This window comes from Homarus americanus, unplaced genomic scaffold (assembly GCF_018991925.1).
Source record: "Homarus americanus isolate GMGI-L3 unplaced genomic scaffold, GMGI_Hamer_2.0 scaffold56009, whole genome shotgun sequence".
NCBI lineage: Eukaryota > Metazoa > Arthropoda > Malacostraca > Decapoda > Nephropidae > Homarus > Homarus americanus.
This window is the reverse complement of record NW_024739542.1, coordinates 676,192-704,014: the sequence shown is the minus strand read 5'-3', so window position 1 is coordinate 704,014 and position 27,823 is coordinate 676,192. Positions and strand designations below refer to the sequence as shown.

General features: G+C 38.1%; 1 protein-coding gene across 1 annotated transcript; it reads right to left on the bottom strand.

Moving 5' to 3' along the window:
- LOC121874838 (kin of IRRE-like protein 1) lies at nt 1-27,590 on the bottom strand. The gene is made up of 8 exons (XM_042379122.1): nt 26,255-27,590; nt 15,726-15,853; nt 12,632-12,709; nt 8,163-8,295; nt 5,348-5,413; nt 3,321-3,493; nt 2,742-2,871; nt 1-1,668 (listed from the first exon to the last, which is right to left on the bottom strand). Exons 1-8 carry the CDS (start codon nt 26,310-26,312, stop codon nt 1,373-1,375), a joined length of 1,062 nt encoding a protein of 353 aa, XP_042235056.1. The 5' UTR covers nt 26,313-27,590; the 3' UTR covers nt 1-1,372.
- Between the last annotated feature and the right edge of the window lie 233 nt (nt 27,591-27,823).

Here is a 27,823-nt window from a genome sequence, read left to right as displayed (position 1 = left end):
AGTTAGTGGTGGAAGGTGACGTTAATGTGGTGGTTACGTGTCATGTAGGTGATAACGGTGTGGAGTTAATGGTGGAAGGTGACGTTAATGTGGTGGTTACGTGTCATGTAGGTGATAACGGTGTGGAGTTAATGGTGGAAGGTGACGTTAATGTGGTGGTTACGTGTCATGTAGGTGATAACGGTGTGGAGTTAATGGTGGAAGGTGACGTTAATGTGGTGGTTACGTGTCATGTAGGTGATAACGGTGTGGAGTTAATGGTGGAAGGTGACGTTAATGTGGTGGTTACGTGTCATGTAGGTGATAACGGTGTGGAGTTAATGGTGGAAGGTGACGTTAATGTGGTGGTTACGTGTCATGTAGGTGATAACGGTGTGGAGTTAGTGGTGTATATTGTTAAGGTATCAGTGTTGCTAGTAGAAGTTAGTGGCATGGCGATGTTGTTGGTGGCATGGAGGCGTTGTTAATGGCATAGCGGTGTTGTTAGTGGCATGACGGTGTTGTTAGTGGCATGGCGATGTTGTTAGTGGCATGGCGGTGTTGTTAGTGGCATGACGGTATTGTTAGTGGCATGACGGTGTTGTTAGTAGTATGCCGGTGTTGTTAGTGGCATGACGGTGTTGTTAGTGGCATGACGGTGTTGTTAGTGGCATGATGGTGTTGTTAGTGAAGCAAGCAGCCTTTCAATCTTTTACTGTAAGCAATGTGAACAAGTTCGAGTTTCTCTTCAGTATTGCTTTGTCGCTGTACATAACAATCATTCTCTTTGGGATAACACTGTAAAATGTATACTCGTTTTGCTTTCTTTTTTTTTCTTCTTTTTTACTCTATATAATTTAACAAGTATTACTCAGAACAAGTGACGCACTTCATCTTAGAGAAGTTATTATTTTCTTGAGTTAGTCTTTTCAGATTAATGATTATATTCTTTTCATATTGTTATTTCAAGAATCCCAATTTTTGGGGGTTTCTATTGCATTCAATATTTATTTCCCGATGTACAATCGAAATAAGCATAATTCATCGTTCACATATTCTTCGGAGAAACGGGAAAGACGAATCATAGATGATGAAAGGACAATAGGACATGGAAGATAGAAGGAAATAAGATAAATAAAATATGGAATACAGAACACAAAGAAAAACAGAAAAAATAAATAAAAGATTGAATGTGGAGGTTGGAGGCACATCAAGTGAAATTTAAGATGAGAGGTAACAGCTGATATCTGCGCCTATCTAAAACAAAAGAAAATATTTAAAAATATTAGTCAGAATCAGCACGGTATGATATCCTGAGATGCAAATGCTCTCAAGAACGTGTCAAACATAAATAAACAAATGTAGCACAGAAATCAAAGCTATATTGCTGATATCACGCTGAAGCTGATGATTGTGAGGAATAGATGGCGAGAAATGATAAAATTAAAAGAAAAGGAGAAGACATTACGGCCGAGATAGGGACGTCCCACGTGATTGGAATAACTGATAGGACGGCAGCTGTTGAAAGCATACACAGAAGGTAATATAGTAAAGGGTGTGTGGGGCGTAAGTTGAAGCTTAAATTAAGGAGTGAGAGCAGGAGGTAAGAGAAGAGGAGAGGTGAAGGGGAAGGACGAAGTGAGGAGCTCTGGTTGAGGCCGCCCTGTTGTATGGCCGCCTCGTTCTCCCCTGCAAATACACAAGGTCAGCTTCATTATTACACGACATAAAATGCTGTATTGTTCTTTTAAATTTGTACAATATGAGCATATTTAGAAATTTTAATTTATGATTATATAATTAACATTAATATTTGTTAATACTTTACTGAATATATTACGAGAATGTACTTTGTCACTAATATAAAACATATATGTAGGATATGACTTGCTAAAGAATGTCTCTGGATCCAGGACTCTTAAGATTTTCAATGCAATATCAGTTTGTGTGTCTATGATGGGGTGTGTGTGTGTGTGTGTGTGTGTGTGTGTGTGTGTGTGTGTGTGTGTGTGTGTGTGTGTGTGTGTGTGTGTGTGTGTGTGTGTGTGTGTGTGTGTGTGTGCGCGTGCGTGCGTGCGTGCGTGCGCGCGCGTACCTTTATGGTGACAATATGTAGCGATTTCCATGTATATATTCCTACACGGTGGTGGGGGTGTACTCAAGTTGCCAGGATACACTGACCTCCATATAAATATATATATATATATATATATATATATATATATATATATATATATATATATATATATATATATATATATATATATATATATATATGATTTTTTTTTTACGGGGATTAGCCCACCCGGGCACAGGTCACTGACCCACAGCGGGGCCTAGGGGGCGAAAATGTAATAATAATAATAATAATAATAGTAATAATAATAATAATAATTCAGATAAGTAAAATTTACAATAAAGAATACAAAAATATAAATACTAAATAATAATGATAACAACAATAATAATAATAACAAAGAAACAAAGAAATACAATAATGAAAAATAAATAAATAAATAGTGAGAAACTATATATGCATGTGTTTGTCAAGGGCAAGAGAAACAATTGAGACCCTGCAATTGTGTGTAAATGAGGCAGAAAGTCAGATCATCAACCTGGGACTTGGTCACATATAGCAGCAGGGTCTACCATTAGACAACACATTATGCTTCCAGTATCTTCCCAGGCGGTAGTACCTCCCTGTTTGGTAGCTGCCTACTACCTATGTGTACTAGTACGGTAGATGAGTATACACTACTAACCTTGGTGTACATGTACTAATACAGTGGCGGGATGGGAGCCCTCGGGTACACAGGAGTACATGCCGGAGTCGCCAGGGCCCACAGCTGAGACCACCAGGCGGGTTGTCGTCTCTCCACGACCTCGGTCAATCTAGATACAGCAGGTCTCGTTAGTGACGTCATAATGGCTGACTTACTGTTGTGTTAGTGATTTAATATCGTTTTATTGACTTAAGTTAGTGGTTAATGTTATATAGCAAATATTAGTGGTCTAACGAATGGTGATGGTGGTTGGCAGGAGCATGTCATAAATAACAGATAATGGAGTTGTTGTAGTTATGTTACGACTAGGCCTCAAGTCGACTAAAAATTTACACACATCTCAAAGCTTAAAAACATACGAGTAGATTCCGATTTCTCTATTTTTTTCAATAGTTGAATTTAACTACATGATTCTATCGTAATCGTTTGAAACTGGTGTGACTGTAGTTGTGCCACAATACTGGTGTTAATGTAACAATAGCTGTGGCATATATGTTATGCGACAAAAATTGAAAATTGACACTTCTTATGCCACTGCACTAGTATAGGAGAACCTACCTTGAGGTGAACTCCGCCTCTCGGGGAGTTGTAGTCGACGAGGCTGGTGTCGTGGTACCAGTAGACTAAGGTAGAGGGCTGCTGGGAGGCTGTCACCACACATGTCAGGCTAAGGGAAGACCCTTCCTCTATATACACCTCTCGTGGCCCCTCTATCTCCACCCGTAGTTGACCTACAAGTCGGAGACTATTTTGGTACATAACATAAATACGTGTGTGTGTGTGTGTGTGTGTGTGCGCGCGCGCGATCGTGCGTGCGCGCGCTTCATTTCACAACACAGATCCGTAACGAAAAGAGAACATAAACATTTAAACACTGATATGATTTAGAATTAGTAAACATTCTGGAAGAGTAAAACGACCCAGCTAATCAGCCAAGATTATCAGCCATATTTTGACTGGTCGGATCAATGTTTTGATTGAAAATTCATCCGATATGAGAAAAATCACAAACAGATAGTATACAGGTGAGATGAGGGATGAAAACTGATCAAGATAATCAATGTTGACGTATCAGTATACTGTAGACCTCATCATATATATTTCCATACGCGTGAATACAATATGTGAATATACATTAGAGTACTGTATTTTGTAAATATCCATAAATTCGAAGGAAAAAATTCACTCACTGTTTATTTGAAAATTTGATTAGAGGTCCGGAACAAAATAAAGAAGCTGAGTAAATAAGCACTAGGCATACACTCACACGGAGATAAGTGCAAGGCATACACTCACATGGAGATAAGCACTAGGCATACACTCACATGGAGATAAGCACTAGACACACTCACATGGAGATAAGTGCAAGGCATACACTCACATGGAGATAAGCACTAGGCATACACTCACATGGAGATAAGCACTAGACACACTCACATGGAGATAAGTGCAAGGCATACACTCACATGGAGATAAGCACTAGGCATACACTCACATGGAGATAAGCACTAGACACACTCACATGGAGATAAGTGCAAGGCATACACTCACATGGAGATAAGCACTAGGCATACACTCACATGGAGATAAGCACTAGACACACTCACATGGAGATAAGTGCAAGGCATACACTCACATGGAGATAAGCACTAGGCATACACTCACATGGAGATAAGCACTAGACACACTCACATGGAGATAAGTGCAAGGCATACACTCACATGGAGATAAGCACTAGGCATAAGCACTCACACTCACATGGAGATAAGCACTAGGCATACACTCACATGGAGATAAGCACTAGACACACTCACATGGAGATAAGTGCAAGGCATACACTCACATGGAGATAAGCACTAGGCATACACTCACATGGAGATAAGCACTAGACACACTCACATGGAGATAAGTGCAAGGCATACACTCACATGGAGATAAGCACTAGGCGTACACTCACACCGAGATAAGTGCTAGGCATACACTCACACGGAGATAAGTGCTAGGCATACACTCACACGGAGATAAGTGCTAGGCATACACTCACACGGAGATAAGCACTAGACACACTCACATGGAGATAAGTGCAAGGCATACACTCACATGGAGATAAGCACTAGGCGTACACTCACACCGAGATAAGTGCTAGGCATACACTCACACGGAGATAAGCACTAGACACACTCACATGGAGATAAGTGCAAGGCATACACTCACATGGAGATAAGCACTAGGCATACACTCACACGGAGATAAGCGCTAAACACACTCACACGGAGGTAAGTACTAGACTCTCGCAAGGAGAAACTCGACATAAACAGAGATAAGCATAATATAAAAATGACAGAATATTCATAAATTAAGTGAAAGGTAATTCAAGACAATTTCAAAACAGGTAAATTCGATGACTAGAGGGCATTAAGTAATTACTCATTACTCCGACAGACGGACTTACACAAGTATACACACGAACAAGAGTTAAAAAATAAATAAAAAAAATAAAAAAATAAAAGCTCTTAGTCGAAATATATTCAGAGACATCCCTCAAGATGAGAAGGAAATACAAAATCGAAATTCTGGTGACGAACCGTCCTTGGTGGAGGCAGTGTTGTTGGCCACAAACACTTTAGACTTGGTGCCACGCAGCCGGGGATCTGTTAACACAGAGGAGATCAGTTAACAAGGGCACAGCTTGCACAACCTTCTAATATATGAAATACACTTAGATGTACTGGAGGTGGGAGAAGATGTAAAAATAATCCTAATTGCTATGTTGTTATTATCAAACATGTGTAAAGTATGAAGAGAGTAATGCAAATATTCGCTTGTTCACCATGTAATGTATTTCATGCTTGTACCCCATCACCAAGGACTCTGATTTTGAAAGTGGGAAATTCTTACATTTCTTATAGTTATAGTTTATCTATTCCGCAAATAACTTTCTAAAACCACTATCCTTTATTCACAGATCTTTTCACTAAGTCAGAACAATTTCCTCTCAGAATTATTTTCCACTGTGATACGGTTGGTGAAATTGCTACTTGTTCTCTACTTTGGTAATCTACCACATTTGTTAGTATAGCTAGAGACTGGAAGGAATATTGTCAGTTTAGTTGGCGTAATATTGGAATGTGTTGTAAGGAAACTTATTCACGCAACTGGACGGCCCAATACACAGAATGTGTTATTGTGGCGTACAGTCGCCTGCACTTATGCCTGGTACAGTAGCTGGCACGTATAGTGAGATGTGGTAACTCTGTGAAAGGCTTATCTAGCATCCTTAATCTGGTTACTATTGTGAGGTTCCTTAGGGGCCATTCTGGGAGTTTTAATACCATATAAATGAACACAGACCTTCCACATCTCACTATACACGCCATCCTGATCAACTTCTAGACTTTTACGAAGTCTTCAAAGGCACATTGGGTAATTGGGTCAATTTATTTTTTTCTTTTGTTTTAAGAAGGGGCTGATAAATCTTATATGTTGATACCTTCCTTTACATACTTACTTCATGCAAAATAGAATGTTTTTCCAGTCATATCAACATATATTTTGGCTTTATTCCTGTGAACATTTCCTTAGTCATTTATGCAGCTGCGTCCCGTATGTATCAGGAGGCTGGTGATGATTGTGTAGAGAGTAACATTGGTAAAGTGGTTCCGCCCAGCCACACATTCCACTCACTCACCCAACACAATTGTCTCAAAGAGCAATAGTTTCAGGAATCCCAGCGTATCAACCTACATGGGAGTGTTTCACAAATGTAATAAGTCTAATTTCTGTTAAATGCCAAGTAAGCCACATAGTATTACGGTAATTATGAAAGCTCACACAGCCATTACACATAATGGTATTGTCGAATTTTTAGTGTAATGAAAATTAATATTCACTGAAACAATAACAATAAGATGATTATTATTATTATTATTATTATTATTATTATTATTATTATTATTTATACCGCTTAAGTAGAGTGAATCATGAGAATGGCATCAACCAAAAAATAATAATAAAAAAATTAATTATCCCCAAGATCTCTAATATCAAACTTTCTCTGTGAAACTTTTTGTGGACAAGATTCAGATAATGGAAGCGCCAGGCAATGTATGTGATGATTGTGTTGTTGCTTAATTATTTATCAAAAATTTTACGCTCAATAAACAATTTGTGTTCATGTGAAACTATTCAGTAGAAATGTTAATTTACACTTCAAAAGAAATGTTTAGTTATTTGAAAGCGATGCATTAATATGCGTTACAATTTCCATCGATTTATACGTTATATTTTCCAGTTCGCTATACGCTTTAATAAAAATTATATTTCATAAAATTGTATACTATTTGATTCTTTTAATCTTTATTTGTTTTCACTGTATGGATTTTCGCTGCGCATTCGAAGTATTATACTCGTTGAATTCTATTAAATATAAAAGCAGATTATAGGAATGTTTTATAATTATATTTTGTGTGGAAAATTTTATTCGCCAATTCTTCCTCATAACATGATATCTTTTCACTTTATATATATACCCTGTATGTGTGTTTTAAGCTGATGAGGCTACAACTCACTAATATGGACCCAAAACACTTCATAATCTGTCAGTTTAGTCCACAAATAGTCAGTCGTATTTAAACCTTTACAATTAATTAAGAATACAATAATGATAACCTACGTAAAAGTTGAGCCACAATAAAATCCATAGTCGTTACTGGATGGTCATAAAGCCTCATATATATTTTCATTACGCTAATTCTAACACACAGATACATGTGCTTCTCTCCAGACAATAATGAAGATGTAGGAAGGAAATGCATCAGCTGTGGACATGTGGTTTATTTATCACAGGGTGGAGGCTCTAACAATGTCTTCTATGCACAACACTAAGGTCGGAGTTATGATAGTGTTAAGTTCTACCTTATATCATTTGCACGTGTGGTAATGTTTAGAGCAATTTGGTTATATGGTTAATTTCCCAAGGCACTATAGAAAAAAATAACAAAGGATTACATTTTCGTATTCAGCTTAAGTTAGACTCATTGTATCTATTCATTTCTGTTTGTGAGTTTAATTATGTTGTCACAAATCGAATGGTATATTATTATTATTATTATTATTATTATTATTATTATTATACTAGAACTACTCTTACGAATACTACAACTAGTACTATTATAGCAACACTTATTACTATCACCTCTAAGACTATCATCCAATCTACTATACTGTTATTGATGTTATTACTAAGAGAGGAAGTGTATTATACCAAAGAATAAAAAGAGTACGATTATCATTCCTAACATGATGGTGGTTGATGAGACACACTATCATAAATCACCAAAACAAAATTGAAATGTGTAAATATAGGTTTCGTTGTTACTGAAGAATGTGAAATTGACTTACCCAGGACGGTGAGGGTGACGGGGCGAGACAGTTTGTGGACGGTGTTGACCTGACACTCGTACACGCCGGCGTCCCTCAGCTGCACGTAGCGCAGAACCAGCGTCCACTCGTCACTACCTTCAGCGTGCACTACCTGCCAAAACACACACACTCGGCATTATCAATACAACGATTTTAAGCTCAGTTTATCCTCCATCATATCCAGTGTAGTTCTTGGCTTGGTTATAAATTATTAATGTGAATCTATCATCTCCTTCGGGGCACTTGAACCGAGGTTAATAAATTGGTAATATCAGAGAAGAGACAATTTTCTGGGTCTGTGTATCTACCAACTCCTCTAAGGTACTTGACCTGATCTATGTTTAGTTTAATGATTAAGACATGTTTAAGGACTGTGCATCCGCTATGCCTTCCAGGGTATTTGGTCTGATGTTCGTGAAGCTTCATATGATGACTAACTCTTTGTGTACAGTACACAAGCAGCTCCCTGATCCCCAGTTAAATATTATCCCAGTGGGTGATATGAGAACTTCTGAAGTGTATTAAATTCTATATTCCTTCTCTTATTTATTCTTTTATTTATTAGTATTAGTTCTTTTTGTAATAAATACAAAATAATTTTAACTTTACATTCACAAACGAAAGGTTATACAGCCTGTATTTCCATCTCTGAAGTAAGGAAGTTTGTGACAGAGTGGCCACGGAGGAGCACCAGTTGTGAGATAATTTACACATTACACTTCCCACTGATTAACGCGTGTGTCAGGAGGGGCCCCCATCCACAGGCTCTTGTTTTAATTTGCAAGAACAAGCTGACTCCTACATTACTCATCGTGTAACTGTGTGTGTAAAGCAACAACAGCGCTGTCTATTAGATGAGTGGTATAAATAACTTTCTGAATGTCTTAGAATCGCAGAGGACTGATTGAAAGGTCCTCAATGGATTCAGTGTGGTATATGTACGTATTCATATTGTGTGAGATAAAGTTGTGGTAATTGATCATTTTTGTTTAATTGATCCGAATAATAAAAATTTCCATTAGGATAATAAGAAATGTTTTCGAGGGTCAGGACAATATTGCAGTCTAATCAGGAACGAAATATAGAAGTTCTCTCACGCACAGTATTAGGGTAACTTCCTCGACTGGCGAGTCACAGAAACTCTTAAACAGTTGCACAATTAATGCTATATAATATCTCTTGTGTTATACTTGAGTGATCATTTCCTGGGTTTCCAGAGTGAAGAGAAAGTCTGTTAGTTGTTATTTTATGGCAGCAATAGGTTATTTATATGCTAATATACTCAAACACTATTGTAATGTAAAACGAATCGTGAACCGAGAGTAAATAACATACATCACGCTGAGTTATCGCTGTAGTACTTGTGTTCAATAGAAGACTCATGAAAGGGAGTGTTCAAGTGGCCAACAGGCTAAGTTAATTTGCAGTGAGTTGTTGTACGTTTAGTATGTACATCGCAACATTTATTTGAAAACTTGAAATAAAGATATGAGGTTATGAATGTTGTGAAATTATATAGATAAAATATTTGAATACCTGCTAGGGTTTGAATTGAAAATAAATTCGTATTGTCTGTCATTCTGTCTCCGTTCAAAGGCATGTTTATTGATCAAGGTGATGTATCTTCTGTCAATGAATTTTTCTTCATACACTGCTTCCTCTTCCTCGACATTGTCTCTAGTAAAGGTGATAGATGACATCACTACGTACGGTACAATGACTCTAACCTAACCTAACCTAACCTAACCTAACCTAAATACAATTCAAATAACAAAAAGCTTAATACATATGTGGAAAAAAGTTCATTAAGGTACGTGTCACATCCGCCGCCATGTTATTGACTGTTTCATCGAGATAACTATTCCAACGAGAACTGTTTTGTTGTTTACTTAGTGAGGGAGGGAGACACCAGAATTAGTGAACAGCTTACTAAGAATAAAGTTTTGAAGACAAAAAACAGACACGTAAAAGGCATGGCTGTTGCAGTTAACATCACGAGAACACATTAAGATGAATGAGATATCGTTTACAGCAGAGACGAAGAGTTGCTGGCTCCTTCAAGGTTATCACGTGTCTGAACAACTATTTTTTTTGTTTCTTACCACCCCTGAGGACAAGAAAGTAAAAAATAATTTTTTTTTATATGAAGTTGGAGGTGTGTGTGTGTGTGTGTGTGTGTGTGTGTGTGTGACTACCGACAGTTTATCATCGTGATGCATGTTCTCCCCGTGCAAGTTGCTACGTTTTGCCACCCTTGCCATATCACATGTTTTCAAGGCGCTGTAATCATGTTTTCGCGCGAGGTCGGTAACTTTTTTCACACCCCCGTATCAGTCATCATAATTTTTTGCTGATTACAGTCTAAGATACATGTGTAAATTGGTTCAAGATATCTAGATTTTTTTTTAAATTTATACATACATACATACATACATACATACATACATACATACATACATACATACATACATACATACATACATGTGTAACTGCATCAATGGTAAAAATGGAATCACGACACTTATAGCCAAGTGTTTATGTGTATGATGTTAAAACCAGTGGCGATGTTTACGGTAAAGACCCGCCCATGTCAACGTTTGCCTCAGCACTGCATGAGTATTCCAGTACAGGTTGGAGCTGTGTTTCCATTAGTAAGAGTATCCGTGTGACCAGATTATTATCAATATTAATGGAAGCACAGTGGCGGATTCTACATAAGTAATAATCATTAAAGGCAACTAAAAGCCACATTGCATTTATTTTTCATGATAAAGACCATTAAGGTGCGTTGCCTCTAGTGTTAATAATATTCCTAATACTTTGACAGTAACGGTCAACACTACTGTCGTCATAACAAGGCTTTCACAGTAAGCATCATTACCATCATTCCCATCACCATCAGCTTCATTGCTTTCATCTAAGGCACGAGTGACACAGCTGCTGGTGGGACTCGACTTGTAACATCAGAAAGACACTATTTTCAGCGCCCAGCTCTAGGAGGCAGTATCCCATTTTAGACCTTGCAGTAGGGGGCAGTCACCCTTGCGACACAAGGCAGCAGGAGGCAGCCACCCTTCCCACACAAAGCAGCAGGGGGTAGCCATCTTCACAACAGAAGGCAGCAGGGGGCAGCCATCCTTGCAACACAAGGCAGCAGGGTGGCAGCCATCCTCGCAACACAGGCAGCAGGGGCAGCCACCCTTGTAACACAAGGCAGCAGGGGGTAACCATCCTTACAACACAAGGCAGCAGGGGACAGCCATCCTTGCAACACAAGGCAGCAGGGGGCAGCCATCCTTGCAACACAAGGCAGCAGGGAGCAGCCATCCTTGCAACACAAACCTTGACGCCGGCCATTCCAGCCAGGCGTCTCTTACTCGCGTTATCCCGCTCACTTATGAATCCATTTCCCGGCTGAGTATCTTGGTTGGTAGGTATTAAATATCTAGCATTCCCCCAAGGCTTGTCACCTCTCTGGAACGGCAGGTGTTTACCGTGTTGTAATTAATTTATTTTAAGTTTTCTTTTCAGTATTTTTATTTTCATATCAGTGATGATTGTTTTGGTGAGATTGCCGGCCACTACCAAGGTTTAGGTCATATTCTGTCGTGAATATTACCTCACACACGAATTCGTTTATATGGTCACATTCTGCTATTCTAAAGTAGAATCCGTGGAAAACATTCAACAATATTTTCCAAGACCGAAAATTAATTATAGATTAAAAAACAGTCAGATAATGTAGCGTAACCAATTTCAATGTTGTTTTTTCCTCGTGAATGATACATATTATTTGTCATGTAAGAACGTCAAGGAACTCACGACGATAAGCCGAACTTATGAAGACGATAAAATGTAAGACTGGAGAAGCGAGCAGCAGCCAGGGAGGACAGAGGCAGTGGAGACCTACCTGACGGTAATATTGTAACAAGGAAAGGGGAGAGACACGGGAGGTGATGTCCTTGAAGTTTATTGATAATTGTCAGGGGGATAGGGAGGGCGATATACCTGGAAATTCTGGTCGACATAACCGATTTTTTACCTGGTTGGGGGGGGGTGAGGGGAGACCTAGGTGTGGGGGATGTGGGGAGACCCGGGTGTGTGGGGAGGTGACGGGAGATAAAGAAGTGGTAGATGATCGACCAATAAAGTTTAATCGACTGAGTAGCTGTGGTGACTTTGTGTATGGGAAAGGGATGGGAGAACCTGGGATCTTTAATCAATTGAACACCTGTGGTGCCCTGTACGTGTGAGAGTTTATTGACAGATCGGGTGTGTGTGAGTGTGTGTGTGTGTGTAGGGGGGGAGAAGGAGAAGGTTGGGGTGAGGTAGGAGGGGGGATGGGTGGTAGAAGTTATGGAGGACTGACCGGGTGCATTAAATTAGCCGAGTGCTAGCGACGACCAGAGCGTAGGAGGGGGCGAGGGGGAAGGAGAGGGAAGACGTACCTGGAACCTCTCGTCGGCGGAGTAGGTGTGGTGACCCGCTGTCAGAATGTGTAAGTCTCGCCGCCTCAGCCACGTCACCTGAGAGTGAAACAGACGACACAGAAGATCATCACCAAATAATTCTGTCTAGGAATAACAATCATAGTAGTGTTCAATATTATTATCATGATTACGGGAAAATATTCGAATAAAATCACTCGGTATGAGATTTAAACAATTATGGAAGGATTTCATGAACACAAGAAATAAAATAAATATATTGAATAAAGAGAAATTTAATGAACAAGTAATGTATAATAAGAAAAGTCGCCAAGGCCAAAATTTTCTTCCAGCACCAGGATATTAGTTAAATCATCAGACTTAATTAAAGGCCGTCTGAATGCATATACAGTTAAGATGCGTCACAAACACAGCGTCTGAACCACACAAACACAGTGTCTGAGTCACACAAACACAGCGTCTGACTTACTAACCCACAGCACCTGTCACATCAAACAACTTACCAGAATAACCAAAGTGATAGTGATATGCTTCCCTGATCATGAACACAAATAAAAAAGTAAATTCATAATTGATGAAAAAGTTAAACAAGTTACATATGATCAATGTACTGAATATATATGGCGCAATATTAATTTTTATTTTCCTCGTCAACAACATATTAAAAAACCTTTTAAAATCAAAACGATATCTAGAACCACCATTCATCAGCACAGCTGGAAATGGCAGTGTGTATTTTGCTTGTGGCGTTCAGGATAAATAAGATGATGGATGGATGAATTATACCGAAGGAGGCAGTGAGTGTGTGTGAGAGACGGAGAGGAACGAGGCTGGAAAAACACGCAAAAGAGAGTTAGGGACAATATGTAGTCTACAGGAGTGAAGATACAGTATTATAGACTTATTAGTGAAAATAGAGTACACTGGTATATATATATATATATATATATATATATATATATATATATATATATATATATATATATATATATATATATATATATATATATATATATATATATATATATAACTTTGATCAAGAATTAGGAGTAAGAAAAATACAGTAAAAGCGGAACGTTTACGATGAAAGAACTCAAGAGAATCTTTGTATGATAATACATACCAGCACGACCATACTGTTGGTAGTCAACCAGGTAATGCATACATATTAGGGCTTTATGCCTGTGAGCATCTTACGTCTGTATTATGTTCAGCAGATCCACCGCCGCCCGCCATCATCTCCCAGCAGCTCTGCCAGTAATTCCCGATGCATTGCCTCGCCTGCATTGAGCCATCGCGTACAATTGTCTATCCAATTTCAACAATGCACCACACGACGTGGCTGAATCCATTGTGGTATCGCTGGAAATTACAGGCTGTAGTTCTCGTGCTAAAACATGTGAGGGAGCTCCTGCGAAAGTGGGAGCTCCTGCGAAAGTCTCCCGGGAACTTGGTGGTGCTGATGAGCCAGCTACAGTGTACCTTTACCTTACGCCACAATACTCGGAGAGGCGACGTAGCAACGTTAAATGTATTGTTTACCAACAACACCTGAGCAGAGTAGGAACATGTCCTCATATATCGAAGGCAGTGTAGAAGATAAATGAGGCGAAGGATAGATGGTAATATGATACGCGAGATGTTATGCATGAGATAATGGGCGGTGTAATGTCGTTCTGTGGAACCATAAAGAGGCTCAGTGTCCTCCCGAGAGAATTGTTTGCGTCTGTTTGGGAAAACTCGTTTGCGAAACTGAATGTGTGAACACACTCTCATATCGCAACCACTTACCCATTTTCTCGTGATCATGTACCAACATTTGTGTGCTCTTAATCTTCGTGTCTTCTGGTTATAGAAGCCTAATGGTTTGGTATATATGGAATAGAGATGTGAAATTCATGACAGAGTAGCTATAAATTAAAAACAAATTACCTTTAATTAGTTCGTCAAAATGATAGTTCTGCCTTTGAGAATTCCACCTTGGAAGTAACATCTAATATGAGGGACAGAAAGAAGGCGGGGAGCTTTGATCACAGTTCGTTGTGATGATCCGTACTCTGTTGCTCAACAAAATACTCGTCCATTAATTCCAGTGGTGTTTGTTTTGTATTTAAATTGTAAGAAAATACCAGTTACGAATTACGACGTCATATTGCGCGAAATACTGAAGAATAAATTGAGATAAGGATTTACTCTGAGTTCAAAATGTTAATTGCTGCTGTTTTGTAATTGTATGAAATATATAAATAATATAAGCTCTATTTTGATTCTTTAATGTAAAGACCCAAAGTATAATAATAAATGAAAGAAAAGCCGAAATGTGTTTAAAATATTGTCACAATAATGTCTTTCAAGTATATATTTTTTTAAAGGGTAGACTCGACCATACAAGAAAAAAACAACATAAATAAGTCCTTTGATAGTTGCTGAAGAAAATATCGTACTATGGTCCAGGGAATCCTTACGGTAAAGGTTAGGTTAGGTTAGGGGGAGGATATCCATAAGGTCTTCAAGAAGCATCAGCCAACACAGCTCCTCCCTTCATCTTTAGTCAAAACTATATAAGGTTCAAGGGTTTTAAACTAACACCCTGTAAAAAGTAGTAAATAGTCATAATGAAAGCAGCTATAAGATTTACTTGATAGGTTAGGTTTACGTATAATAATGGGTTGTGTTGGTAATTCAACCAGTCTGGACATATCATCAAAGGGTCCATGAGTCATTAAGAAATTCAAAGACCTCTGAGTCCAGTAAGTTTGCTCACCAGAGAAATTGCAAGTTCATTAACGACACCAACTTACACATATCCTGTATGTCCAAATGTAATAAACATGGTGATAATTTTATGAGGTTACGCTTATTTAGATGAAAAATTTAATAATAATAATAATAATAATAATAATAATAATAATAAGAGTAAGAATAAAATGATAATGAAACCAATTTTAAGTAAAAAAAAATAATGAATGGTTTAACCTGTGGAAATGACAAAATCAACTGAGAAAGGATTGGTAACAATATTGATGACATGACGTATAATATGCGATAATATTTTGACACACACACACACACATGCACACACGGTGTTACTCACGGATCTGTCATGAAGGTTGTGGACAATACAGGGCAGCTTGGCCGTGTGGCCCTGTACCACTGTAACACGATCCTGGGCGACCCCGAACTGTGGGCCATCACTGCTCCACCCGCCCTCTACACACACACCTGACGGGGAGGAAGGTAACACGAGTCACCATATATTACTACACAAATTCTAACATTCATATGAAATGTTAAATAGCTTTTCTTAATCAATCCATCAAACTTGGCTTAACGACGGGAGAGTCACGATCAGGGATCAATAAAGGCTGCACAAGCGTGTTAGTTAATTTATGTCTAAAGGCTAAATTGGAGTACGGGGTTACACACATTATCGGAAATGGTGTATAGCATTTGCAAATTTCCCATAAAGTGATTTTATAGATGGCGGAGAGTCGTGTTTTTTTTTGTTTCGTTTTATAGGGGAGGAGGAGGCAGGTAATGTTCTGTTTTCAGCTACTTTCTTTTGCGTATTAGCATTACTGTTTGACTTGATTTGTCATATGTATATTGTGTTATAACGCAGATATGAAGTGGAAGTGAGACGAATATAAAAACTTTACAGAACTGTATAAAACTTCGTCACTGTAACATCTAATGTATTTTAGTACCTTAAAAATAATTTAGCTTACTAATTTTCATGAGGGGGGAAATAAACATGAAATGCAGTATAAATTGACCAAAGGTGTATTGAGGGGAGCACAGGTGTCATTCAGAAGTCAAGGTCAAAATAAAATGTATCTTTTGCCTCCTCAGTACTCCTCCTGCTTACTGTATGTATGACCTTAGTGGAAGTCCGTGTGTGTAGTAAGTCAATCAGCGCGACAGATTGTTGAACGGAGAGATGAGTGCACAAAGCCAAAACACAAACACAAACAAATTGTGTTGTGGTGCCTCGTAGGATACACAATATAAACAAATAAAATATGCAGAACCTAAACTGGGAAAAACTCGTTCCTCATCTGACCGTTGTATTTAGTTATATCGCCAGCAGTGTCCCGGTGAGATACACATCACTGACATCAGATTAAAACTAACAGTGGTACGCGTTCAACCAACTCAAGTTGTTACCTAAATATACACATAACTTGATATTCCTACCCTACCCTACCCTACCCTACCCTACCCTACCCTACCCTACCCTACCCTACCTTAACCTACCCAATCCTACCCTACCTAGCCTAACATAACCTATAACCTTTACCTCAAAAGAAAAAATGCTAGCAAACTTTACCCGAGAGCCCAAGAAGGTCTGAAACACACGAGGTAAAGATCTATATTAATGAATCATCTTTGTCTTTTATCCAACAGATCCATTTTAACAATAGCTAACATTATACTGAAGTGAAAAAAATAAAATAAATGTTATCTAAAGTTGAGACGTGACTGTACGGAGAGGTGGTAGTAGAAAACTTCAATGGTTTCAGTCTACATACTGCTCAGAGAGATGCGTTTAATGGTACATTATAACATCATGCATGAATTAAAGTTTCTACAGTAATTTTGTCTAAAGCTCAGATATGAATTTGTTTGTAAAGGCGGATATAAAATATAACACGGTTATTGTTTAATTTTACTTATTAAGTCAAAAATGTGATAGTTAGTTGGGTTCCTCACAAAACATTTGTTTTACTTTTTTGTTTTCGTTTCAGGAGAATATAATATGTGAGACACCGTCAAGGAAAACTAAAACTCAACACAAAATACTTCATAAGAATTTTCAACAAATTTCCTATTGACAAGAATAAAATCCTCTCTGTTTGAAAATGTTAACTCGTGTTCATTCTGCTTGGGATATTTTACGGAATGGTTAGAATGTTTCCTCCTTGGTGCTTCTACAGCTGGGAGCCTCATCAAATTTGTCGAATCTTAAAAAAAAAAAAAGTCTGATAGAAAAGAAGATGAGAAAACAAGGATAAATGACGTTCAATTAAAATAAATCAGTAATAATGCAGAAATGAATAAAGCTGTACAAAGATTATGAACCGAGAAGAAAAAAGACGAACATGAATAAATAACTAAAGTAAGTTTCAAACCAGAATTTTTTGTCTGAATTGAGGTATGAAAGAGGCTGTTGATCCGTCGTAGATGAAAGGCGCCTCGAACTTGCACCAGAATGACTTTATGATATCCGCTAAGTCCTTGATGTTATGCCATGTTATTCCCCCGTAACTCTACCCTACCATCTTCAGTCCTGCCTCATACCCGATTAAGCTACTTGGCTATGTATAAAAAGGTATAAAAAACATACAAAATGTGTTCATAATTATAACATCAAGCTTAAGTAGAAACCAAAACTATGCATACAAAAGATAACACTGCCTTAATGGTTTCAATTATATATTATAAAGAGAACTAATCAAAGCTGTTCAAATGCAAAGTATTTGTTATATCGTGAGGGAACTCTACAAATCAAGCTTAATTACCCGAGCCTTACGTAATTTTTGCCTTAACATAGTGGTGGTGGGTGTGTGTGTATTCTGTATGTAGCTCATAAAATATTGATAAGCAGCAGAACAATTTATCGCCAATTTATTACAACCTTCAAATGACCTTCAGAAAAAAAACATGTACGAATTATCATTTGTGATATATTGCATGTTATTAATTAAACAAATAAATATTGACAAAAATTTTGAATTTCACGGCTGTTGATTTGCATATGTTGACAATAACATCAACAAAGTTCCCTGAAATGGTTTCATAGTTTTATCACTTTTGAAAATATTACAAAGTATGCGCCTCAGTAATTTTCAATAATGTCAATGATAATTGTGTAATATCCAGACGGACGAGACACAGGCGCAGATACTTGTTTTTCTGCCAATTGTTTCATAATGTTTATTCTTCAAATACAAAAACAAACATGAACGTGACTTTTCATTTGGTGAGGGTGACCCCTGTCACCTTCATTAAATATGTCTTTGCGTTTCTAAATTTCAATGTTTTCGTTCGCAGTTTGTTTACTCCAACCGTCGCTCTCTTACTGCCTGCAATACATGTATATCATGCGGTAGTGGTGGGATATAAAATATATTAAGAGCAGTGGTCACGTAATATACAGATATATAATTGCATTAGTTATACTGTTCATAGAACAGTAGTAGTATTTATTGACTAGAGACAATAGGACTTTCTATTCAAACGGGTTAAAATCTGTAAATTAAAAAAAAAAACATAATCAAGGAGGATATGTCATTGTACTCAAGGTTTTTCTTTCTCGTGGGTTAATCCACTGTACTCAGGTGCTTGGCATCGTACTCAAGAGTTACTATCTAAAAAATGAGAAAATAAAACACTATTAAAAGATGTAAAAAATGAAGTTAGTGAAACATCAGCGAGGTCTCTCCTGAGAAGAAATGTTGCTTTAAAGTGAATATTGTCAAAGAATTTAGAAAATGAGAGAGACACGCTGCCCCCTCCCGGCAACATTCCTTCCCTCGTGGCTCCTGTGACAGCAAATAGGAGGAGAACTTAATGAAAGATGGATATAGTGTTCAGGAGCCGTGAAGGATATGGTAAAGGAGAGGTGTGCGTTATAATTAACTCAGTATTATGTTTCCAAGACCTTTTAATCTACTGTGTTGAGAAGTGAGATCCAATTCGCCCTCAGCTTTATAAGGCAGCTTCATAATGTAGTTTTTATTTTTTATTTCACATTTTCTTTTCTCACGTTTTTGTGTAGGTTTCTATATCTTTTCCTTTGCTTATGCAATAGTTGTTAATTTATTTGATGTACTGACGACTAAGACAAGCCTCTCTCTCTCTCTCTCTCTCTCTCTCTCTCTCTCTCTCTCTCTCTCTCTCTCTCTCTCTCTCTCTCTTTCTCTCCATATGCTGTATAGAGGAGAGAGAGTATAAGTGTGTGTGAATCAGCGGAACATGGCTTGTGTGAAGAGAGAGGCGTAAAGCAGGTCTATGGCCTTATTGTGGAAGGCGAGTAACATAGGAGAACACTTCTCTTACACCAGTAGAAATGAATGCTCAACAGCGAATGAAACTAGAATACGTGTGTGCAGTTACTTTTGACAGCAAATACTCAGTAGTGTGTGTGTATAATAATAATAATAATAATAATAATAATAATAATAATAATATTAATAAACGGTTTATTAATAGAGTTGCAGCCGGTGGCTGAAAATATACAGACTTACATTTGATTTAGATATAATGATATAATATGTGTTGAATCCATTTACAGGGCTGTACAGTACATAAATCAGGAGTTGTTTATTATTTTAACAATAGATGGGATGGTGCTATTCTTATATCTATCGGTGTGTGTGTGTGTGTGTGTGTGTGTGTGTGTGTGTGTGTGTGTGTAATAATAATAATAATAATTAACGGTTTATTGAAAGAGCATGGCAGCTGGAAGACTGAAAATATACAGTTGCATAATTGGGGAATGGGTCTCTTGATTGAAAAATAATATACAAATAGCATAAGTGATATGAATTCGATATATAATGACTTGGTGGGGAGAAGATCATACTACAGGGCATTTCAACATTGTGACAGTGCAAAAAGGTAAGATTGACTGGGAGAGAATGCGCTGGTTGATTACAAATTATTGATAATTTTACAATGGGACTGGGCTGTTCTTATAGCGACCAGTACGTGCCCCTGTGGGCTGGATGCGGTTATGGTGTCGAGCAGCAATTCTCGGACGAGGGATCTCAGGTGGTAATAGGAGCCGGTGTCGAGGATGGTGCATAAGTTTCTCACGTATCCACCACCGCAGACATCGATGAAGAGATTCAGCATCGGATCATATGTGCATCTCAAGCCTTGGGCAGACCCCTAAATCGTGTCTTCAGCTGTAGGGCGCTGAAATTGTCTACAAAGTTGCACGTGTGAAGCTATCCGGCATATTAAGAACATAAGTTAATGATGATATTTGGTAACTTATTCCACTCATCCACATGGGGATTAGGTTAGCGTTTAATTGCCTGAGCTTCATGTAAAATAATCTGGGGTGTCTAATCTTCAGGTGATCCAAACATGGGGATATATATAAAGTTCTTATAATATCCGAGCAGGATAGGACTTGGAGCAACGGATTTAAGTTGGATAAGTTCAGGCTTAGGAGGGAGATAGGAAGGGACTGGTTCACAAATAGGATGGTGGACGAGTGGAACAAACTTAGCAACTTTGTAGTAAGTGCTGGAACTCTGGAAAGTTTCAAAAGGAGGCTAGATAGATTCATGGATGATAGAGAGTGGTAGTAACTCTCGACAGGAGCTGCCATGCACAGGCCAACCGGCCTATTGCAGACTCCTTATTTTCTTATGGGACATGGGTCACATTGAAAAGTTTCAATAACGTAGTCTACGTTCCATCCTCCGAGTTCGCTGGGAAGATACGAGAACAAATGCCAGTATTCTTGCTAACACCAACTGTAGGAGCATTGAGGCTACCATTATCCACATCGTAACTCTTGGAGGAGCACCACACGAGAAGGTGTCAATACTTTCGAGTTAGCCCGACTGCAAACGGAGGTAGACAAGTGCTAACGTCAGAAAGACGCTGCTACAGTAGATGGAGCCCTCCACATGTGCAACGAATGTAGACGACGCTGCGGGTCCCGTATCGGCCTCTTTAGTCAACTCATAACTCACTAACCTAGGTGACTTCCCTTATAACTCATATCATTGTATCATAGTTGGATGATCGTCATACTCGATTCCGAGTGACAGCAAAGTAGTAGTAGTAGTAGTAGTAGTGTGTGTGTGTGTGTGTGTGTGTTTAAAAGAGCTCAGTGAGTGAGACAAAGGTAATTCACATCGCCCTCAGCAGTGAAGAAGAACAATGGAGGAAGAGGGTTCTCGTTACAGGTAAAAACATGAGATTAATCCTCTTCACCCCAATCACAAGATTAAGGATTCTTAACTTCTCGTTAATAATGGGCAGCTCTAAGTAACTTGATGGAGTAACACAAAGCACTATCCATACAGTGCTCCTGGGAACCTCTCCACCCTCATTGAATATTCCGATTTCACAATAACGCCTTGATATTGTTTTGTATTTCTACTTCCTCTCTCAGTTTTAATTTTCTTTCTCTGTATAATTGATGTATTGTGTTTCGGATGAGGGAATACATTTAAAGGTGGATAGAGACAGATTGAAATGTTAATAAGATCGATTTTATTGACGCTTGTGAGTGAGAAAAGTTATACATTTCACACACACACACACACACACACACACACACACACACACACACACACACACACACACACACACACACTGGAAGATCCGACATTGCACTGCGTCTCGTGTTTGTTTACAGGTGTTACGTCACAGTGAACTATTTATACAGTGGTCTTTATAACTTATTAACACCTCTATCCCACTTCTCCTCTTTCGCTTCTTCCTTTCCCTCTCTCCTCTTCCTTTCTTCTTTCTACATCTTTACTCTTCCTTTCTATCTCTTCTTTCCACTTTCCTCATCTCTTTTTTCCTCTTCCCTCCCTCCCTTCCCTCCTTTCATCACACCCATCCCTCGGTCTAATCTAAATATACGTAAAGAGAGATAAAGAGAGAAAGAGGGAGAAAACAATAGGAACCTTAATGTGTAGGAAGAAGAAAACTACGAGTTAATACAGAGATGTGAGTGAGGGGAGAGACTAAGACGCAAGTGAGGATAGTTAACGAGGGAAGAGAGAAGTGAGTGAAGTGAGAGAAGTGAGTGAGGTAAGAGACGGTTGAGTGAGTGAAGTTAGAGACATTTGAGTGAATGAGGTGAGAGACGTTTAATTGAGTGAGGTAAGAGACGTTTCAGTGAGTGAAGTGAGAGACTTTTGAGTGAATGAAGTGAGAGACTTTTGAGTGATTGAAGTGAGAGACGTTTAAGTGAATGAGTTGAAACACGAGATGAGTGAATCAGGTGAGATACAAGAGTAAGTTAAGGATGAGACATAAACGAGTAAAAAGAACAGCGAGAGTGAATGAAGTGAGAGATAATTATAACGAAGTAAATGAGACAACAATAATAAAACGATAACAATCACAATAAAAAACTAAACCAACAATAATAGAGAAGACTTGTGTAGAGAAAGTGTAAGTCATTGGAACACAAGAAGAAGAAGAAGAGGTTAAAAGACAAGAGAAGGGGAAAGAAAGACAAGGGAATGAAAGTGATGGAAGCGACGTGACTCAAAAAGAAACAGCATGTAGGACACACGAGAGGGAAAATGATGGATGGAAGGGGAGGACATTGGGCTATAGGGACAAAATGTGACGCGTGTGAAAGGAAAGTGGAAAAGGCTGGGTGAAGAGTGAAGGGAAAAGGTGGGAAATGTGTACATGGTATTGAGATGAGAAGCACATCATTGGAGATGGGTTTTTAGTGTGTGTGTGTGTGTGTGTGGGTGTGTGTGGGGGTGTTTTGAATGTTAAGAATCAAGCATTAGATTAGAATGTGTCCAGCTTCCCTGCATCAAGGCGAGGAGAGGGCAAGGAGATGAAAAAAAAAACGATAATCGAATAGAAGAATTTAGGGTTAATAAATGGAATTAGGATAACATGTATATAGGCGTGGTCAGGCGTGTAGGGCTAAATGAAAACAATGCCTGGAGTAACATTTAAAGATGGAATTATTGGGAGTAAAACATCAACAGACGACTAGAAATACATGAGGTGACTTCTTTGATATTCTGCAGATGAAAAGAATCTCTGGGTTGATTTGATGATACATGCAAGGGGTGAAGAATTGGAACAGCGAGAGTATAGTGTGGTTGGTAGGCGGGCCAGGCGTGAGGGTTATGCTCAACAAGGAAAGGCAGGCTGTTGGGTTCTAACACTGAATACAAAATTGATATTATAGCATTTTCTTTAGGAATAGGAATTATGTGTTAGCACTAGATGTATAAGATACGAAGGAAAGAAGATATATAAAGCGATATCGATAGAGAAATAAACGATGGAAGAAGCAGGAATAGCAGGAGGACCAAGAAGATGAAAATGTGTGTGTCAGCGAACTGGGATGAAATAGAGAAAAAAAGAGTTGAAAAGATAGAATATATTGCCAAAGGAACAGACAGAAGACATCGGCTGTTATTGAAGCCTAATAATGGTATGAGATTGAATTCATGTACTGGAAATACAACTTAATAGCCAACAGGGTGTGTGTGTGTGTATGTGTGTGTGTGTGTGTGTGTGTGTGTGTGTGTGTGCACTTACTGAGAAGTTTAATATCTATGAGGCATCCGGGCAAACATATTGTACTTATTTCATCCTTCAGCCTGGTATTTCACTCTACTCCCATCCCATACAAGAGCAAGAAATAAGAAGTTAATGTTGGCAATATCCCAAAGAAATAAACACACACACGCGCGCGCTATAATTAACATTTGTAAATCTATTAAGGTATATATATATTTTATTATAGAACACATTATAGGCAGAAAATAGAAATATCTGTTTATCCTTAGCCATAATACATGAAATCTTACTCCCGAAATGCTAGTAGAATATGACCCCCAGAATCGTATTGAACACCAAAATTTGTCCTATTACTGGTACTGAAGATGCGGGTGAAGCCAAGATATCCTCTTTAAGGCTTTTGTGAGAATGACTAAGACACGTGAGGTAGATTTCGAACGAGATTGAGCTTGGTGAGAGAACAAATTTATGTGAGTGGCATGACATAAGTTGGTTTTCTCAGAGTTAGATGAGTGTGACGTTCCAAAGAATTTTTATTCATTCTTTGTAAAAAAAAATCACAAACAGTAAATAAACTCTATCTTGGGGCATAGATGAAGTTACTATTAACAGCATAAACCTGTGGGTAATATTAGTATTTTTTTATAAGAGTATGAGCAAAAAATGAGGGAAGGAGAGGTGAAAGATTAATGACTGTATATCAACATTATATAAAATAACAAATGTTTCTTTTGCCACAAATTGCATCATTCTGTATGTTTGTGTGTGTGTGTGTGTGTGTGTGTGTGTGTGTGTGTGTGTGTGTGTGTGTGTGTGTGTGTGTGTGTGTGTGTGTGTGTGACGTTAGTCTGCAAAGGTACAGACTGAACAAGGGGAGGAACAGTCAGTCTCATTAGAGATTTACGTAAAGGTTGAGGACAGGTGAGGTACACACACACACACACACACACACACAGCTCTTATGAAATATTAACCTGGCAGAAGGAGAACGTGTACATTTAGGGGGACACAATTTTACGACTTAGCTTTGAAGGTTATTGTATCACTGTGAAGAACAGTATCATGTTTCCCCTGAGGAAGAATTGGTAGGTATAGATTAGGATAATTTAAGTAAATATGCCAAACAATATCCTCTTATCATTAAGTAGAAATAGTCAAGAAGAAGGAAGGATTATTGATGAGGGAGATGGTTGTGTCACCAGGGAAGTAATTACCACAATCAATCAATCAATTCAGAGTAACTAAGAAGGATAAGAAAAGAGGAATGTGCCGAAGATGGTGAAAGTGGTGGAGGAGATACTGTAGCTACCAGCCACTCTATACAATAAATAAGATTGAGATTATAAAAACATTTCAGAGCGGCTCTTTGTACTTGAACGTAGTGGAAGGGATAATTAATATGATCTTGGCGTCTTCTTCGTACCAATTTATTGGATAAAGCTATCGGGTAAGAAAGAAAGAGTGAAAATTTTAAGAAAAAAAATACTCGTTCCATTATTAATTTTTCCTTTGTGACAAAAAATATTAGTTTAAATCTTTTTTTTAACAGAAGAATTCTAAATGAAGAGAAAGTGGATTCATTTTACAATTCTAGGGTTACAATGTTTTCAATACATTTATCGATGAATTTTGCTCAACGAACTTAGAAAAAATCCACACAGAATAGACAGATTGCAGTTGTTCGACCAGCGTCAGATGCTTTCACGTTAGATATTTTTATTAAACTCCATCAGTGAACCTAAACATTGTTAGGAGCCCAACCTTGAACACCTATCATTCTCTACCATCCACCTATAAGACTTCTACTCAACTTATACATGCATTTCTTTATTCCTCTGAGGTATAAATCTTAGGATAGTTCCTTTACCAAAATATTTATTTTATACGAGTCATTTTTTTTTCAACATGTTAATGACTTTCCAATACCTAAATAATTGTCCCTTATCGTTTCCGTCTCCTAACTCCTCAAGTCTAATTTAGAACCCATTTTAGATCTTACCAGAAAACTTTTCAAACATATCTTTCAAGATTTATCTTTTTATCCTCTTTCATGGCGTGATGGGGATCTCTGTAACCCCCACAAATTATCGTTTTCTACTTGATCTTGAAGCGTTCTTTTCCCATGTAAATTAAAGTGTTATCTATTACTCTCCTTCTTCGATACTTTTATCATGACTGCGTTTGACTTCATTTATTCATATGCCTTATCTACGTGTTCGAGTCAGTGACTTTGTACCAAACCTGAAGTTCAACGTCAAAAGATGTGAATAAAATTTTAGCACAAGTATACCTGAAGCTGTACGTATGTCATAGAGATTAAAGAAAATCCTATAATTTTGTAAACAGACAAGGAAATATACTTACCGAAGTAGGACCAGAAGACCCAGCAGGTGAGGCAGTAGTAGCTGCTGGCGGGGGTCATCCTGCTGCTCCTAGCTGAGGCCGCTTATGTTCCGCTTGTTGCTTCTGCTTCTGTTGCTGTTGACGATATTACAGTTATTATTGATGGTGTTTTTGCAGTCACTGTTGTTGACACTGCTGGGGTGGTTGTTGTTGCTGCTTCTGGTTTTGTTGTTGTTGTTGCTGCTGTTGCTGGTGTTGTTACTGGTGTTGATGTAGTAATTACTGATACTATTGTTGTTAATGATACTGAGTATTGACGCTGCTACTGCCTCTGCTGCTGCTCTTGTTATTGCTGCTGCTGCAATACCTACTAATGCTGTTGTTGCTGTGTTGCTCTTGTTGCTGCTGCTGCTGTTGTTGATACAGTTACTGTTGTCGCTGATGCTCCTCTGCTGTGGAATTCTTTTTCCTCCTGTTGAAGCCTCCTTCCCGCCTTCTACGTTTCCCCTTTGATGGCAAGGAAGAAAATCTTTAACTTATTCTTTTATTTTTGTCTTCTGGCGCAGATGAAAAACTTTTTAGTTTTTCTTTGTTGTTTTTCTTGCCAGTGACGAATACAAATCCTGTGTTGTAGAAATATGTCGAGGATACAGTCGTCTTCTAGCCCTTTCCCTGAGGAATTGTTGATTCTTCTTCCTCAGAAGCGGAAGATACACAGGTATTCCAAACACCGTCCTGGCTCTCCAATTTCGAAGAATTCCACTAAAATCTATTCACATTTTTAGTTTTATTTTAATGTCTAGTTTCACGTACAGTTAATATCTTTGACTGTCCTCTAGTGCAACAATATTCGTACCACCAAGAAAAAAATATATAGCTATATATTATATATATTAACATGCTTTAAAATGTAATTCTCACCGAAAAATAATAATAATTGAGTTAAGATCTAGGAAAGTTGTTATAAAGGAAAATATATGTGAAAAGAGTGCGACGGGATGGAACGTCAGCTATCACAAGGGAAATCTTGCCTCAGGTCTTCATGTTTTGACAAGATGAGAGACTGTACACAGTATCAAGGTACAAAACGTCAGGACTTAAATATTCGGGTGATGAAAAAACAAAAACATTATAACTTAGAAGGTGAAGGATGAATGTGTCGTTTTGTAAAAAAATTTTAAGCATATCATTTCTGACTATTTTTCATGACTTTTCGTAAACATCAAAGAGTAACTTAAGCTAAAGTATTGATAGATGTGCAGTTGCATGTGACAAAGATCGTTCAAAATACAGCATCGTTCAGTTTAACACGAAAGTTAACATGAGAAATAGATGAACCCTACACGTGTTCCTGATCGACTCGATCAACTTGTTAATATTCTTGATCTTTGTTTTACCTCTAACCCCTCACACTATTCATACTCATTTTCTGCCCCCTTAGGATCTTCTGATCACAATCTTATTTCTATTAAATCAAACTGGGCACGACCACCTCCCCCACCCACCTCCAAACGTCAACTATGGCACTATCGGAGGGCAAGCTGGCAATCCTTGCGAGAATTCTTCACCGACTTTCCTTGGGATGAATGT